At 43.9% G+C, this 14,776-nt stretch overlaps 1 protein-coding gene across 2 annotated transcripts in view; it reads left to right on the top strand.

Moving 5' to 3' along the window:
* The window catches only part of LOC141172004 (sialic acid-binding Ig-like lectin 13), a 146,722-nt gene that overhangs the window by 55,405 nt on the left and 76,541 nt on the right, over window positions 1-14,776 (top strand). For both annotated transcript variants that reach the window (XM_073655767.1, XM_073655766.1), the window contains 2 exons: window positions 8,393-8,686; window positions 12,240-12,269. In XM_073655767.1, coding sequence (XP_073511868.1) covers window positions 8,393-8,686; window positions 12,240-12,269 — 324 coding nt within the window. The remainder of the gene's footprint in view (window positions 1-8,392; window positions 8,687-12,239; window positions 12,270-14,776) is intronic.

Raw genomic sequence — 14,776 nt, 5'->3', positions numbered from 1 at the left:
GCTATGACAAGGCTTTTTTGCCGCTGCTCTTTCAACCTGACGTAATTGCCTGTAGGAAAGAGTCCTCAATTTGCCCTTATCAGCACGCACACGTGTGTACTGTGAATCAGCTACATACTTCTTGATTGCCAAGACACTTCATCCTGATCATCGCACAATGTTGATTGTAGTCATGCCTTGACCTAAACACTCCACAATTTGTTGCTTCTCAGCAGCCGACACATCCTTTTTCTTTCCCATTTTGGCAGAAAATGTAGGCTGCTTAATAATGTGAGAGAGCCTTCTTAAGTAGTCTTGCCTTTCATTGGACACACCTGCCAAACTAATTAGCACAGGTGTCTGCAATTGCTTACAGTGATATAAAGAGCCCTGACACACATCACCATCAATGAGTTTAACTGACAAACAAACAAATTCTTCCCTTATCACTCCTAAACACTTTTTGTATAATAATTTGGAACGCAGTGTACATGTGCTTTTCCACAAAACACCAGTGGTTCACGTAGTGAATCTTACAGTTCCAACTTGCCAACCGTGGTCTGTATGGAGTTGTTCAATAAAGGGCCCAAAATTAAGATAACATAGATGGGAGAGGTCTCTATGAATAGGAATTCCTAAGTATTTGATACCCTGTGAGGGCCAGGCAAAGGGAAAGTTGGACTGGATGGAATCCTATATGGATTTGGGGAGGGAGACATCGAGGGCCTCAGACTTCGCTGCATTGATTTTAAAATTTTACCATGTAACAAAGTGATCTATTTCAGCCATAACAGCATGGATGGATGTATGTGATTGAGTGATATATACTAGGACATCATCAGCAAATAGAGAGCACTTGTACTCGGTGCCTCCCACCTCAATCCACCTAATATTGGGGTTATGGCGAATTGATGAGAGCAGGTGCTCCGTCACTAGGATGTATAAGAGAGGGGACAGAGGACATCACTGCCTTGTCCCATTGGTGATTGTGAAAGGTGATGAAAATGTTCTGACGCACCCCCTGGGCCTTGGGACACCCGGAGCCGGACCCTTTTTGGTGGATGCTGGTGGTTGTAGTCTTCGTGGCGGCGACACAGTTCCGTGGCTCAGGGCGGTCAAACCAGTGGCGGAACTATTTATGTGGTTTTCATGTTTAAATGTCCGACTACGCCACCCGTGGATTGCGGTCAGAGTGAACTGCCGCTACAGGGCAGACCACTGAGGCTGGTGTTGTGGGTGCAGCAGAGCGTAGCATAACTCCCCACGGGAGGAGTATAGCCTCAGGGCAGTGTATGCGGAGGATGGGGGTGATGGTGCAGGGCAGCAGCAGTAACGACACGGAGTCAGTGATGCAGTTCAGGGCCTTTACTCACAGTTCTTATTATCCAGACCACGTCTGCAGGTAACGGCTGCCCACGTCGTACTGTGCTCACCAGGTGAGGGGCTCAGACAACTCCCAGATAACTTTGGAGCACTTCACAGGACCCCCTTTGTGTGTCCTTTGTCTGGCCTTTCTTACCAACACTTCTGTCCGGCTGCCTCCGGCCTCCTCTTGGTAAACTTGGCGCCAGTTTCCCTGACCCTATGTGGTGCCTTCCTAGTGGGTGTAGCGAGGGGCTGCGCCACATAAAATGTCAGAGCCTCCGGTTTCTAGCTGAGGGTCGTTTCCTGCCTCCACTAGTTCGGGGACCGGTCTCCCCCTTTGGCCTGACCCCTCCACGCAGGTGGATTCGGGCGTGCGGTGTCGACTCGCCCGTCCGCACCCCTGGGATCCCTTCATTCCTCGTTCCTGGAGCCTTCTCCGCTCCTCTTCCTTCCTTCTCCCTCTTCCAGGCCTGGGCCTCTGTTACTAGGCCCGCCTCCGGAGCAGAGCTCATGCAGAGCCCCTGCTCCCTGCCACTTCTGCTCAGACTTCTCTGCACTGAACTAAGATGGTGCCCACCTTTTATACTCCCTTCTCAATGCACCCAGGAACTGCTTCCTCCCTGCTCCTGCACTACAGGGTTCCCCTTCCTCAGTGTTCCCTCCCCCCACTCCAGCCAGGGACAGGGACTGTCGTGCCCATCTCAGGGGCATATTGGTCGCCCTGCCCCACGGCAATGTGGTGTAATGCATGCAGGTGTCGGGTCCTGATCCACACTCCATCCTTACCTGAGAGTGAGATATCACACCTCTGGGTGAGGTGCAATACGTCTGTAGCAACCGAGCCCTCAGGGTGCTACAGTTCCATTTATCTTCAGCCTAGGTGACGTATTGCGATACAGGGCCGTGATTTTGGCTATAAAAGGGTCCCCTAGACCCCTACCCCAAGCTTTTTAAGAGAATCATATATGGCGTGCCAGGAGTCTCTATGGAATGCTTTCTCAGCATCCAACGAGAGTATCTAATTACAAATTTTTAACTGCATCTAGCCCAGGAAATACTTTGTGCCTAGTAGCAGTGTCTGCTAGTGAGCGGATTATCCCGGCTGTTAAGCAAGCTGCACCACCTGTAGTTTAGACACTTAATTTTTTCAAAGGAAATGCTTCGGGACCATGGGATACTTAGTGAAGAGCATCAGGAGGCACCCCAAGGCATAGGGGCTGGGACTGGCAGTAGGATGCCTTGCGGTGGACAGCCGAGCTCGATCCTTATAAAAGCTTTTTAACTGCAGCAGCTTTAGTGGACGCTACTGGAGCTGGAATTACCGCGGCTGCTGGCATGAGACTTGCCCTCCAATAGATCCTTGTAACTGGATTTAAAGTGTATTCATTCAAATTAGAGAGACAATTTAAATTAAAAAGCTTAGAGCTGCCTCCACCACAGGGGGGCTCGTTCGACCCACCAGCGGACAGGCACCAGTATTGGGAGAGGGGGGCTGGCCGTCAGGGTTCACCGCGGCTCTGGCACAAACCCGGCGACACGGAGGTGGCACGGGCAGGAGCGGACTGGCCGTGTCGGCTTCTCACTTTTTGGATTTTAGAAGGGCATGACATGCCTATATCTGTGTCTCCCCCTCCTTTTACTCCTCCACCTCTTTTATTTTCGCATGACTATATGTACTTGTCACTTTTCCATGTGTTAGTTATGTCTTCTGAGCAGTTTGTCAGCTTTTGGACACCTTTGAAGGTGTTTTCTATGTGTTTCTATGTGTTTTTGTTTGCCTGCCATTGGTTTTAACGGTGTTCGAAGGTGTTCGACGAACAGTTCGACGAACAGTTCGACGAACAGTTTGGCGAACACACGGGTGTTCGACGAACCGAACCGAACTCGAACACTACGGGGGTGGCTCAACACTAGTCATTAGGTGGTGATGAGAAGTCTGGCCAACTCCAGCCCTTGTTCATTTTGATAAGGGTCAGCTTGTCAGCATTGTCAGTTGACAGGCGAGTGCGCATATCAGTTATAATTCCCCCAGCGGCACTAAAAACATGCTAGCGGCAGTGCAGGCCAGGACCTTCAAGGCGTACAGAGCGAGTTTATTCCAAGAGTCCAGCTTGGATACCCAATAATTAAAAGGCACAGAGGAATCACGGAGGATGCTGGTACGGTCGGCAAGGTACTCCCTCACCATCTTTTGAAACTTTCCACTCCTTGTGAGAGTACACCGCGCCTTAGGGTCTGACCGAAGGGAGGGTCTGAGAAAACTGTCCCAGAATGTTGACAGTGTTCCCCTGCCTCTGCTGGATTGGAGTTGCATCTCTCTTGCATGTACGCCTTGGTTGGGCAACGAACTGTGACCTCTGCCGCTAGCGTGTTGAGATGGGAATTTTTTTAACATTTCTGCAGCAAGGGCCTTCTGGTACTGCCCCATTTTTGTAGACCTCTCCACCCCAGGAATAAGAGAGTGAAAGTTCTCCTTGTAGAGGGGGGCTAAAAGTGTCACCAACCAGTAATGACTATCACCCAACATTTTGACAACGCGAGGGTCACAGATAAGGCAGCGTAACATAAAGTCAGCCATGCGTGCCAGACTGGTAACAGGCAAGACTAACGTGTCCTCACCAAGATGACGACTGACCATGCTCTCCTCCTTCTCCTCCTCCTCTCCCCTGTCCTCAGGCCACCCACGCTGAACCGATGTTATGACAGTTGTACAGGTACTACCGTCTACAGCGCATGATACAAGCTCCTGTTCTTCCTCCTCCTCCTCCTCCTAGTGGGAGCGAGAATATGTGGCTGTTGGATGTGGCACATTTTCACCTTGACCACGGCCCCGTCCTCTGCACGCACCATCATCAGAACGTCCAGTTCCACGTCCCTTGCCACGTGCCTTGCCAATTGTAAAGGAAGTAAAATAGCTTATACTCGCACTATCAATGGAAAAAGGGTAACAAAAAGTAGATTAGAACCGTGGAAGAGGAAAACCACAGTTCTATTTCTCTGGCCTACACCTGACTCTTTTAAACAATCTGAACAATTAAGAAGAAACTATTACTGTTTTTCTTTACGGAAAAAATGCCAAAAGCTGAATAATAGATATTTTTTACCGTGGAATGGCAAAACCACAGTTATTGCTTACTTGCGTATACCAGACAATTTTAAATAGATATATTTGTGTCTGAACAATCAGGAGACACTATTACTGTTTTTCTTTATGGCAAAAAAAGGCCAAAAGCAGGAAAATAGAGATTTTTCACCGTGGAACTGCAAAACCACAGTTGTAATTTACTGGTGTATACCAGACTATTTTAAACAGATATATTTGTGTCTGAACAATCAGGAGACACTATTATTGTTTTCTTTACGGCAAAAAATGCCAAAAGCAGGATAATAGAGATTTTTCACCGTGGAACGGCAAAACCACAGTTATAATTTACTAGTGTATTCCAGACTCTTTTAAACAGATATATTGGTGTCTGAACAATCAGGAGACACTATTACTGTTTTTCTTTACGGAAAAAATATCAAAAGCTGGATAATTGAGTTTTTTTACCGCGGAACGGCAAAACCACAGTTATAATTTACTGGTGTATACCAGACTTTTTTAAATAGATATATTTGCCGCTGAACAGTGAGCGACACACTCAAACTGTTTTTTTAGGTAAAAATGGCCCAAAAGTGGATAATACAGAGGTTTGAACCATGGAGCTGCAAAATCACACTTCTATTTCTCTGGTCTACACCAGACTTTTTAAAAAAAATATATTTGTGTCTGAACTGTCACAGACACCCTTTTTGGGGGGTAGGGGGGGCGGGACACCAAAAGGTTAATAAGATGGGTATTTGTACAGTGTGAAGGAGGAAAAAAAAAAAAAAAAGGTTTGCTGGTATTACCACTGCGTCTCCTATACAGCCTGCCTGCCTGATATCTGGGATGGATATTAGTCCTGAGAAGGACTGTTTGTTTGATTTGTCAGCCTTTACCAACCCTACACTTACTATTTTGCAGAATATATCTCTCCCTAAATCAGCAGCGCTGTCCCTACACTGTCTGATCCCACCTGTTTGTGTCCATGATGGCGGTGCCCGGTTTTAAATACTCGAGGTGACGCTGTGGGGCCAGTCAATCAATGTAATGCCCACAACCAACATGGCTGCGGCATTACAGTGACTGGCTGGCAATCCTTGCATGTTCATTGGCTCTGTAAAGAGCGCCAAACATGCAGGGCGGAGACGCGAGCTCTCACCCGAGTAAACCGGAAATGCTCGGTGCTTGCCGAACATCCCGAGTAGCGTGATGATCGGGCGAGTACCGAGCAGTGTTGAGCATGTTCGCTCAAAGCTTCTAACCACTGATCCAATGTGCTGCCGTTCACACTCTAATATCTAACAGGCTGGAGAAACTTGCACCTACTGCCACTCTATCTTCAGCTCCTTTGTGGGAAAATGTATTTGGGCAACCACTCAGTCTACCAAATAAAATTCCTGAGAAGGAAGTTGGGGATGGCTTCGCTACTGGTACTGGGGGCAGTGCTAATGCCATGGCATCGTACCATAGTTTGCTGGAAATATTCCATTCTGGTAGAAGGCAAGCAAATTCCCACAGAAAAGTACCAGCAGTAATGTTCGGGGACCCGCGCTTGTAGAAGTTGGAGACAACACCAGGAGAAATAGTAACGGCTGGGGACCAAGTATGGACACGAGGCATGAGGCATATGGTTGTGAAAAGCATCCACCTCCATGAGCCTAAAAGGACACATTTCAAGTGAAATCAGCTTTACAGGACTTCCTGGGAGAAATGACACGCAGGATAGATAGGGTTTCCCTCTATGCCAGTCCTTTCAACGAGCTAAATACAACTGTCAGCAAAAAAAGTTGTGGACTGCCTCCGTACTGTCCCAGGCCATATTCACCTGTCCACGTGTTTGTGGTTAGGCGGTCGTTCATAGTAAGTGCACTGGGGAGGGCACGGATAATGTTGTGGGACCCGTGCTTGTGGAAGGCGGAGGCTATACCGGGAAATATAGTGGCGGCTGCGGACCGAGTATGGACACCCGGCCGCCGCCAGCATGAGGTTGTGAAAAGCTTCCACCTCCACAAGCTTAAAAGGCCATATTTCAAAAAGCTGCCCAGAAATTTGGCAGTTTAGTGTTGCGGCCTGTGGGTGGGTGGCTGGCTGCATACTTGCACTTGCATTCCAAGTAACAGAAAACTAAGCAGATGGTGGCCTCTATCATCATCATGGCCTCACCTCGGCACTATGAACTCTCCTGAAGGAGTAGCCAGGGCCTGCCGGAGGAGTCTCCGGTTCTCTGGTGGGCCCGTCCAACCCTGCCGAAAAGCAGTCCTGTCTAGGAAAAGTGTGGGGGAAGGTTCCCGGACACTCTATGGCTGCTTTTTTATTATGGATCGGCCATGCTTATGCATGTTATTTCTCAAAACGCATTACAGATCACGCCATTGTCCAACTCTGTTTTCAAGAAATTAAATGCGCAAAGAAAGATGTGTGTGTGTCAAAGCACCACCGACAAGTGCAAGTGTTGGACGGGCTGCCATTGCTTCTGCAACAAGCTGCATTACAGGACTTCCTGTGAGAAATGACATGCAGGGTAGATTGGGTTTCCCTCTATGCCAGTCCTTTCACCGAACTAAATACAACTGTCAGCAAAAAAAATTGTGGACTGGCTCCTTACCTTCCCTGGCCACATTCACCTGTCCACATGTTTGTGGTTAGGCGGTCCTTCCCAGTAAGTGCACTGGGGAGGGCACGGGTAATGTTGTGGGACCCGTGCTTGCATAAGGCGGAGGCAATACCGGGAAATATAGTGGTGGCTGGGGACCGAATATGGACACTCGGCTGCCACGGGCATGAGGTTATGAAAAGCTTCCACCTCCATGAGCCTAAAAGGCATTTCAAGAGCAAGCAGCTGTCAAAAATTTGGCAGTATAGTATTGCAGCCTGTGGGAGGGTGGGTGGCTGGCTGCATACTTGTGCTTGCATTCCATGGAATGGGGTAGGGACAACTGAATGCTGCACTGGGACAAGGATTGTTGCAAGTCTGCAATGACAGGTGCATGGTGGGAGGCATCTTCGCATGCGCCAAGGATCACTTATGATGGGCACACTTTTAGGCAGTGACCTGGGTATCAGAGATGCTTCCAGAGGTCTTCCCCATGCTGTTCCCATGACTTTTCAGCACTGTATGCATGTGTCTGATGATGTGTCACACACCACATGGCCAGATAAGGTTGTAAAATGTTTAAATGACATTTCCTGGTGAATGCATTTGTCTTGGTTGAAAGCAATGCAAAAGTGCAAAAACGCATCAAAAATGCTACGTGTGAACATAGCCTAAGGTGTGGAGGAGTATTTTTGTTTTTGGTTATTTATTTTGCTTTATATACATTGTACATGTCATGGAAAGGATGTTTCTTAACATATTTCCCTGGAAAATCCATTTTGGTTTCGTTTTTGTATGTTTTATTGTGAGTCCGTGAAAGTGGCGTAATACCTCTGACCACGTTGTTGGTAGCAGTGACCTGGGAGTCAGAAATGCTTCCAGGGGTCTTCCCCATGTTGTTCCCATGTCATTTTAGCCCTGTTCCCATCGATTTGGGCAATTTTTAGTCCCTCTGCAGACCGCCTGGGGGAGCCGCCTGAAAAATGCTCGAGTTTCCCATAGACTTACATTGGACTCGTTGCTCGGGTTGAGCACCCGAGTATTCCAATGTGCTCGACCCGAGCAACAAGTACCCGAGCATTTTAGTGATCGCTCATCACTAGTTATTAGCAGTAGAGCTGTTGCAGTAGTAATGATAGCCCAATCTTACTAGGAATGTAGTAGTCCAGGACAGACATAGCACAAAGATCCGTGGCCTCGCTGAGATCACGACTGTGATCTACTTTCCCGCCTGTGTAGATTCTCCTTCTCAGTACGGGAATAAAGCCCCCTGAGATTCGCTCCACTCAGTAGAAGTTTTTATTTGTAGTTAATTATTATCTCCGCACCCAAATCCAATGAGTTAACATTTGTTCTCCAATTCTTTTTAGATTTAACAGACAAACCTGAGATATCTGTGGGGACGTTGGTGGCCGGTAAAGAGGCCACAGCCACCTGCAGAAGTCCTGGTGTGTGCGCTGGGACTGCTCCTGACTTCACATGGCCTGGACAAGATGGAGTATCAACAAGTTATAACAATTCTTTCCCAAATCGAACCAGAATTTACTTCTCTAACTTCAAGTTCAAACCTTCAAGGAACGACAATGGGAAAACACTGGTCTGTAAAGTCGCCTTCCTCTCAAACACAGCAGTCACAGAACAGACCATCAAACTAAATGTCGAGTGTAAGTCTCTACACAATTTTACTCCAGTGTCTTCGTTGGTGTCAAAAACTTTATTGGAACTGTCTAATAAAGAGTATCACATTTATAGTGAATTATTTTGCTAAAAGTCTCTTGCAAGTCTCAGCTGAAGTCTGTGCTAGGCAAAACTACCAGATTACATAGGAAATAGCTCCCTCTACTGGTTAACATCAAGAATTGCACCAAAGGTGTCAACAATTATCCTTTAACTACTCATGGACTACCCAACTTCTTAAAAGATTAGTGGATTCCACATATTTCTCTGAAAGGTTTTTTTAGAATGTCCTTGCTTAATCAGCAGGAGTAGAGAGATGGGAGAAATAATTGTAACAGGAAGGGCCACACATTTCAAAATGTATTTTAGTGGCACTTTGTGTTCTTAAAGGCAATGTGTCAGAAAATGATCAAATAGTTGAAAAAGGTTTTATTTTAATTGCCTTCTTTAAAAAATGTTGGCAATTTTTTATTATATTACAATATGTATCAAAAATTAGATATCTCACAGGTTTCACATTGGGCACTAGGGATAGGTTAGGCTCATCCTTTCTGTGGTTTCAGGAAAATCACATGTACATTAGCAGCAATAGGCTGACTCTATCTTTTCTATTGAAGCAACTAATGAGTGTGTGCAAAGGTCATTGTGAAAGGGGGGAGGTGAGCTATGACATCACCTATTGTGAATGGTGTATTCTGTGTTATCTACTGTATATAGAGGTGTTATCATTCATTGCACAGGAGGAGGTGAGCTGTGACATCACTTTTTGTGAATGGTGGATCTTGTGTTCTCTGCTGTATATAGAGGTGTCAGTCATTGTACAGGAGGAGGAGGTGGTGAGCTGTGACATCACCTATTGTGAATGGTGGATCCTGTGTTATCTGCTGTATATAGAGGTGTTATCAGTCATTGTACAGAAGGAGGAGGTGGTGAGCTGTGACATCACCTATTGTGAATGGTGGATCCTGTGTTATCTACTGTATATAGAGGTGTTATCAGTCATTGTACAGGAGGAGGAGTAGGTGAGCTGTGACATCACCTATTGTGAATGTTGGATCCTGTGCTATCTACTGTACATAGAGATGTTATTAGTTATTGTACAGGAGGAGGAGGAAGTGAGCTGTGACATCACCTATTGTGAATGGTGGATCCTGTGTTATCTACTGTGTATAGAGGTGTTATCAGTCATTGCACAGGAGGAGGAGGAGGAGGTGAGCTGTGATATCATCTATTGTAAATGGTAGATCCTGTGTTATCTATTGTATATAGAGGTGTTATCAGTCATTGTACAGGAGGAGGAGGAGGTGAGCTGTGACATCACCTATTGTGAATGGTGAATCCTGTGTTATCTACTGTGTATAGAGGTGTTATCAGTCATTGTACAGGAGGAGTAGCAGGTGAGCTGTGACATCACCTATTGTGAATGGTGGATCCTGTGTCATCTACTGTATATAGAGGTGTTATCAGTTGTTGTACAGGAGGAAGAGGTGAGCTGTGACATCACCTATTGTGAATGGTGGATCCTGTGTCATCTAATGTATATAGAGGTGTTTTCAGTCATTGTACAGGAGGAGGAGGTGAGCTGTGACATCACCTATTGTGAATGGTGGATCCTCTGTCATCTAATGTATATAGAGGTGTTATCAGTTGTTGTACAGGAGGAAGAGGTGAGCTGTGACATCACCTATTGTGAATGGTGGATCCTGTGTCATCTAATGTATATAGAGGTGTTATCAGTCATTGTACAGGAGGAGGAGGTGAGCTGTGACATCACCTATTGTGAATGGTGGATCCTGTGTCATCTAATGTATATAGAGGTGTTATCAGTCATTGTGATCCTGCCTCTGTTGATAAAAAACCTTGTAGTCCCAGTGGCCAGACTGTGAAAAAATATATAAAAGTATAGTTTTAGAAAAAGACACACATAAAACCTGATATAATTAAATTTGATTTTATGAATTTCATTTTAAAAAATCAGATTTTTTTTTTTTTTAAAAAATGCATATTTACTTTTACTGTTTTTTTTTTACATTTTTTATGTTTTCTCCCACTAATGATAGCGATATAGTCCCATGTATAAATAAAGGTTACAAGCAGCATATGACTAAGACTATTCATTATTACAAAAGTGAACAACTTTATTGAAAAATAGATAAAAATAGATAAAAAGCTATTGTTCAAGGAATCCATGCAAAGTTACGAACCAGACAAAAAGAAAATGGTCAGGGCAGTTAAAGGTCTCAAGGCATGGCACAATACAGATGAGCATGCATGAAGAAAAGATGAAAGAAGTTTTTAAATAAAAAGAAGGTGCAATAATCAAAGGTGAATGATACTACTACTACTACCACTACTACTAATAATAATAATAAAGTACAAGTATATACCGTATATAGTGGTGCCAGTTATAATCAATAAGTATAAATGAATATAATAATGTTAGACGTCCACCATGTAACAAAATAAAGGGTGACTCCAAAGTACACAGCCAACCTGACATGGGTTTCGCACAGCGTGCTTCATCAGGGGTCACTCCAATTAAAGCAAAAAATAAATTACAAATATAAAAATGACATAAAAATGAATTGTAGGCTTTTAGCCCAGGAGAGACACATTAGAGTAGGGTCCCAACAAAGAGGTACGCCTTGTCACTGGCTATTGGGCTGTCATGAATGAGGACTTGGGCAAGTAAATACTGCTGCGCTATTTGCTGTGCTGATTTTTGAATTTTTGGGGGAATTCTAATTCCTCCTTTTGAGTCTTTGCTCACATGAATTGGCCAATTTGTGCGCTAAGTACCTTCATTTTAACATATTTTCTATAGCAGTAACTCAACCCCAATGCCACATATTCAAAGTTTGCATATTACAATGTCTTTTCTATAGCAGTAATGCAGTTCCAATTCCATATATTCAATGCTTGTATATTATAGCATTTCAGAGTGCAGCTGAATTTCTTCTTAATTTTATCAGCTTGGTCGTGTCAGCTTGCACCTGTTCACACTTGTTTGTTGTTGACGTGCCGGTCAGTCTTTTTTGATATTTGTAGTTATCATCAATAAGCAGAAAAGAATATAGTAATTCTAGATGTTAAACATGTAACAAAGTAAAGGGGGACTCCCAAGTGCCAAACCAACCTGCCACATGTTTCACACAGCATGCTTCATCAGGGGTTACTCCAACTATAAACAAAAAATAACTTACAAATATAAAAACGAAAAAAAGAGCCAAACAATTATTTGAGTACGCAGATGAGAAATAAAAAGTTGATGTCTTAAATCATATTGTTTAAAAAAAAAAAAAAAGAAGAAAACTAAAATGTGTCTGACCATGAAGGGTGGAAAATAGTTTGATCTTCAACTGGTTAAACAATATGTAATCTTCTTATAAAACATCCCCTTTACCAATGTATAACAATGTAATGAAAGGTTGAACTTGATGGACCTGAGTCTTTTTTAAAATATAATATTAACTGATATGTAAAAGAAAGTTATTTTAGCGAATCTAACAATGAATTTTATTTTCATTATTTTTCTTGCAGACCCTCCTGATGTGATCATCACCATGAAAGGTAACAATATTCTACACTAATATGCATGGTGATATCAAGAAATATAATAATATTTTTGGGGGTATCTTATCCTAAAGATGACATCCTGGTATGGTCCTCCTCTTGAACCACCATATAACTTAAGCCACTATGTAATACTATAATTAACCCTGTAGTGGTCACTTCCGGAAAATCATGATTTAACGTTTAGACACCAATGCTGACATTGATGGGGTGCCAAAAACCATGGTGGCTCCAACCTGCAGCTCAGAAATTTTCTATACTAGCTTCTTTCCCTGTTAGATGTTAGAAGAACAATCTCTCAGAATCCTTTAGGTCTATAGGGCTCTATGAACTCCATCAGAATATGCATCGGGAGGACCATGCTGATCTTCTCCACCCTTAGGCTTTCTTAAAGAAAATATTTTATAACTTTTGCTACATATAGTAGGAATTCACACTCTCAGGTAGGCATTAGGTAGGTAGCGTTCACACAGGCAATGCCGTTTAGTTCAAACATGTGCAAATTTATTGCTTTCATAAAAATTGCAAGGGATTTTAAACCAAAAACAGCCTCTTCTGGGCATTCACAGTGGTGGCCAAAAGTATTGGCAGCCCTGCAATTCTGTCAGAAAATACTCCGTTTCTTCCTGAAAATGATTGCAATCACAAATTCTTTGGTCTTATTATCTTCATTTAATTTGCTTGCAATGAAAAAACACAAAAGAGAATGAAGCAAAAAGCAAATCATTGATCATTTCACACAAAACTCCAAAAATGGGCCAGACAAAAGTATCGGCACCCTCAGCCTAATACTTGGTTGCACAACCTTTAGCCAAAATAACTGCAAACAACCGCTTCCGGTAACCATCAATGAGTTTCTTACAATGCTCTGCTGGATTTGTAGACCATTCTTCTTTGGCAAACTGCTCCAGGTCCCTGATATTTGAAGGGTGCCTTCTCCAAACTGCCATGTTGAGATCTCTCCACAGGTGTTCTATGGGATTCAGGGGGATTCAGGGGTAAGAAGTGGGGTCTTCCTGGGTATCCTACCATAAAGTCCCTTTTCATTCAGACGCCGATGGATAGTACAGGTTGACACTGTTGTACCCTCAGACTGCAGGGCAGCTTGAACTTGTTTGGATGTTAGTCGAGGTTCTTTATCCACCATCCGCACAATCTTGCGTTGAAATCTCTCGTCAATTTTTCTTTTCCGTCCACATCTAGGGAGGTTAGCCACAGTGCCATGGGCTTTAAACTTCTTGATGACACTGCGCACGGAAGACACAGGAACATTCAGGTCTTTGGAGATGGACTTGTAGCCTTGAGATCGCTCATGCTTCCTCACAATTTGGTTTCTCAAGTCCTCAGACAGTTCTTTGGTCTTCTTTCTTTTCTCCATGCTCAATGTGGTACACACAAGGACACAGGACAGAGGTTGAGTCAACTTTAATCCATGTTAACTGGCTGCAAGTGTGATTTAGTTATTGCCAACACCTGTTAGGTGACACAGGTAAGTTACAGGTGCTGTTAACTACACGAATTAGAGAAGCATCACATGATTTTTCAAACAGTGCCAATACTTTTGTCCACCCCCTTTTTTAGGTTTGGTGTGGAATTATATCCAATTTGGCTTTAGAACAATTCTTTTTGTGTTTTTTCATCGAAGAGAAATTAAATGAAGATGATAATACCAAAGAATTTGTGATTGCAATCATTTTCAGGGAGAAACTGAGTATTATCTGACAGAATTGCAGGGGTGCCAATACTTTTGGCCACCACTGTAGGTACATCAGCAAAGAAACAGCTCATTCAGTAGGCACATATATTTCAGTGTGGGCTCACCCGAACAGATTACAGTCCTTCCTCCTCGAGCAGACTTTGTTCAAATAAGAGGTGCGATCCTACCATTCTTGGAATCCCCATCAGCTTGAGATCCAGCCGCATCCAGCGCCAAAATAAATTGTTCAACTCCATGCAAAGTTCAGACTGAACAGGCTGCAACTACTACACACTTCCCTGTAGCTCCAACACACAGACTGCTCAGCTTTCCTAGCTGACCCATGTAGTTTTAAGTCAGAGAGAGACTTTGGAATGTCTCTTTCCAAGCTATAGCTCATATTTTGGCTGGTCACTCACCAGCTTCAGCAGACTCGACTCTGCTCAACATCTAGCAGACTGACACTCCCATAGTGAATACAGTCCCTGGTTCTTAGTCAACGCTAGCCAGGTGCATCTAATTAAGAAAGTCAGTGCTAAGAATTAACCCAGTCCTATAAATGTTTTACTCTCATACCTCATCTTTTCCATACTAATAGATTGACCCATGTTCTTTTCTCGAAAAATGTATCCTCATATCTTCCCAAACACTATCAGACTGAAGTTCCCTAGACCCGCGAGAAGAAATAATTATGAGGGACCACGCTTCTCTTTAAATTGTAGTCCTCATGCACTATACACAGGACATCTGTACAAAAAGTTCTAATAGGTTACTACTGAATATATATATCTTGAAAAATCAGCTCTGG

Source organism: Phyllobates terribilis, unplaced genomic scaffold (genome assembly GCF_046119375.1).
Source record: "Phyllobates terribilis strain yellow unplaced genomic scaffold, ASM4611937v1 Scaffold_12__6_contigs__length_324123572, whole genome shotgun sequence".
Lineage (NCBI taxonomy): Eukaryota > Metazoa > Chordata > Amphibia > Anura > Dendrobatidae > Phyllobates > Phyllobates terribilis.
This window is presented reverse-complemented; position numbering and strand designations above follow the sequence as displayed.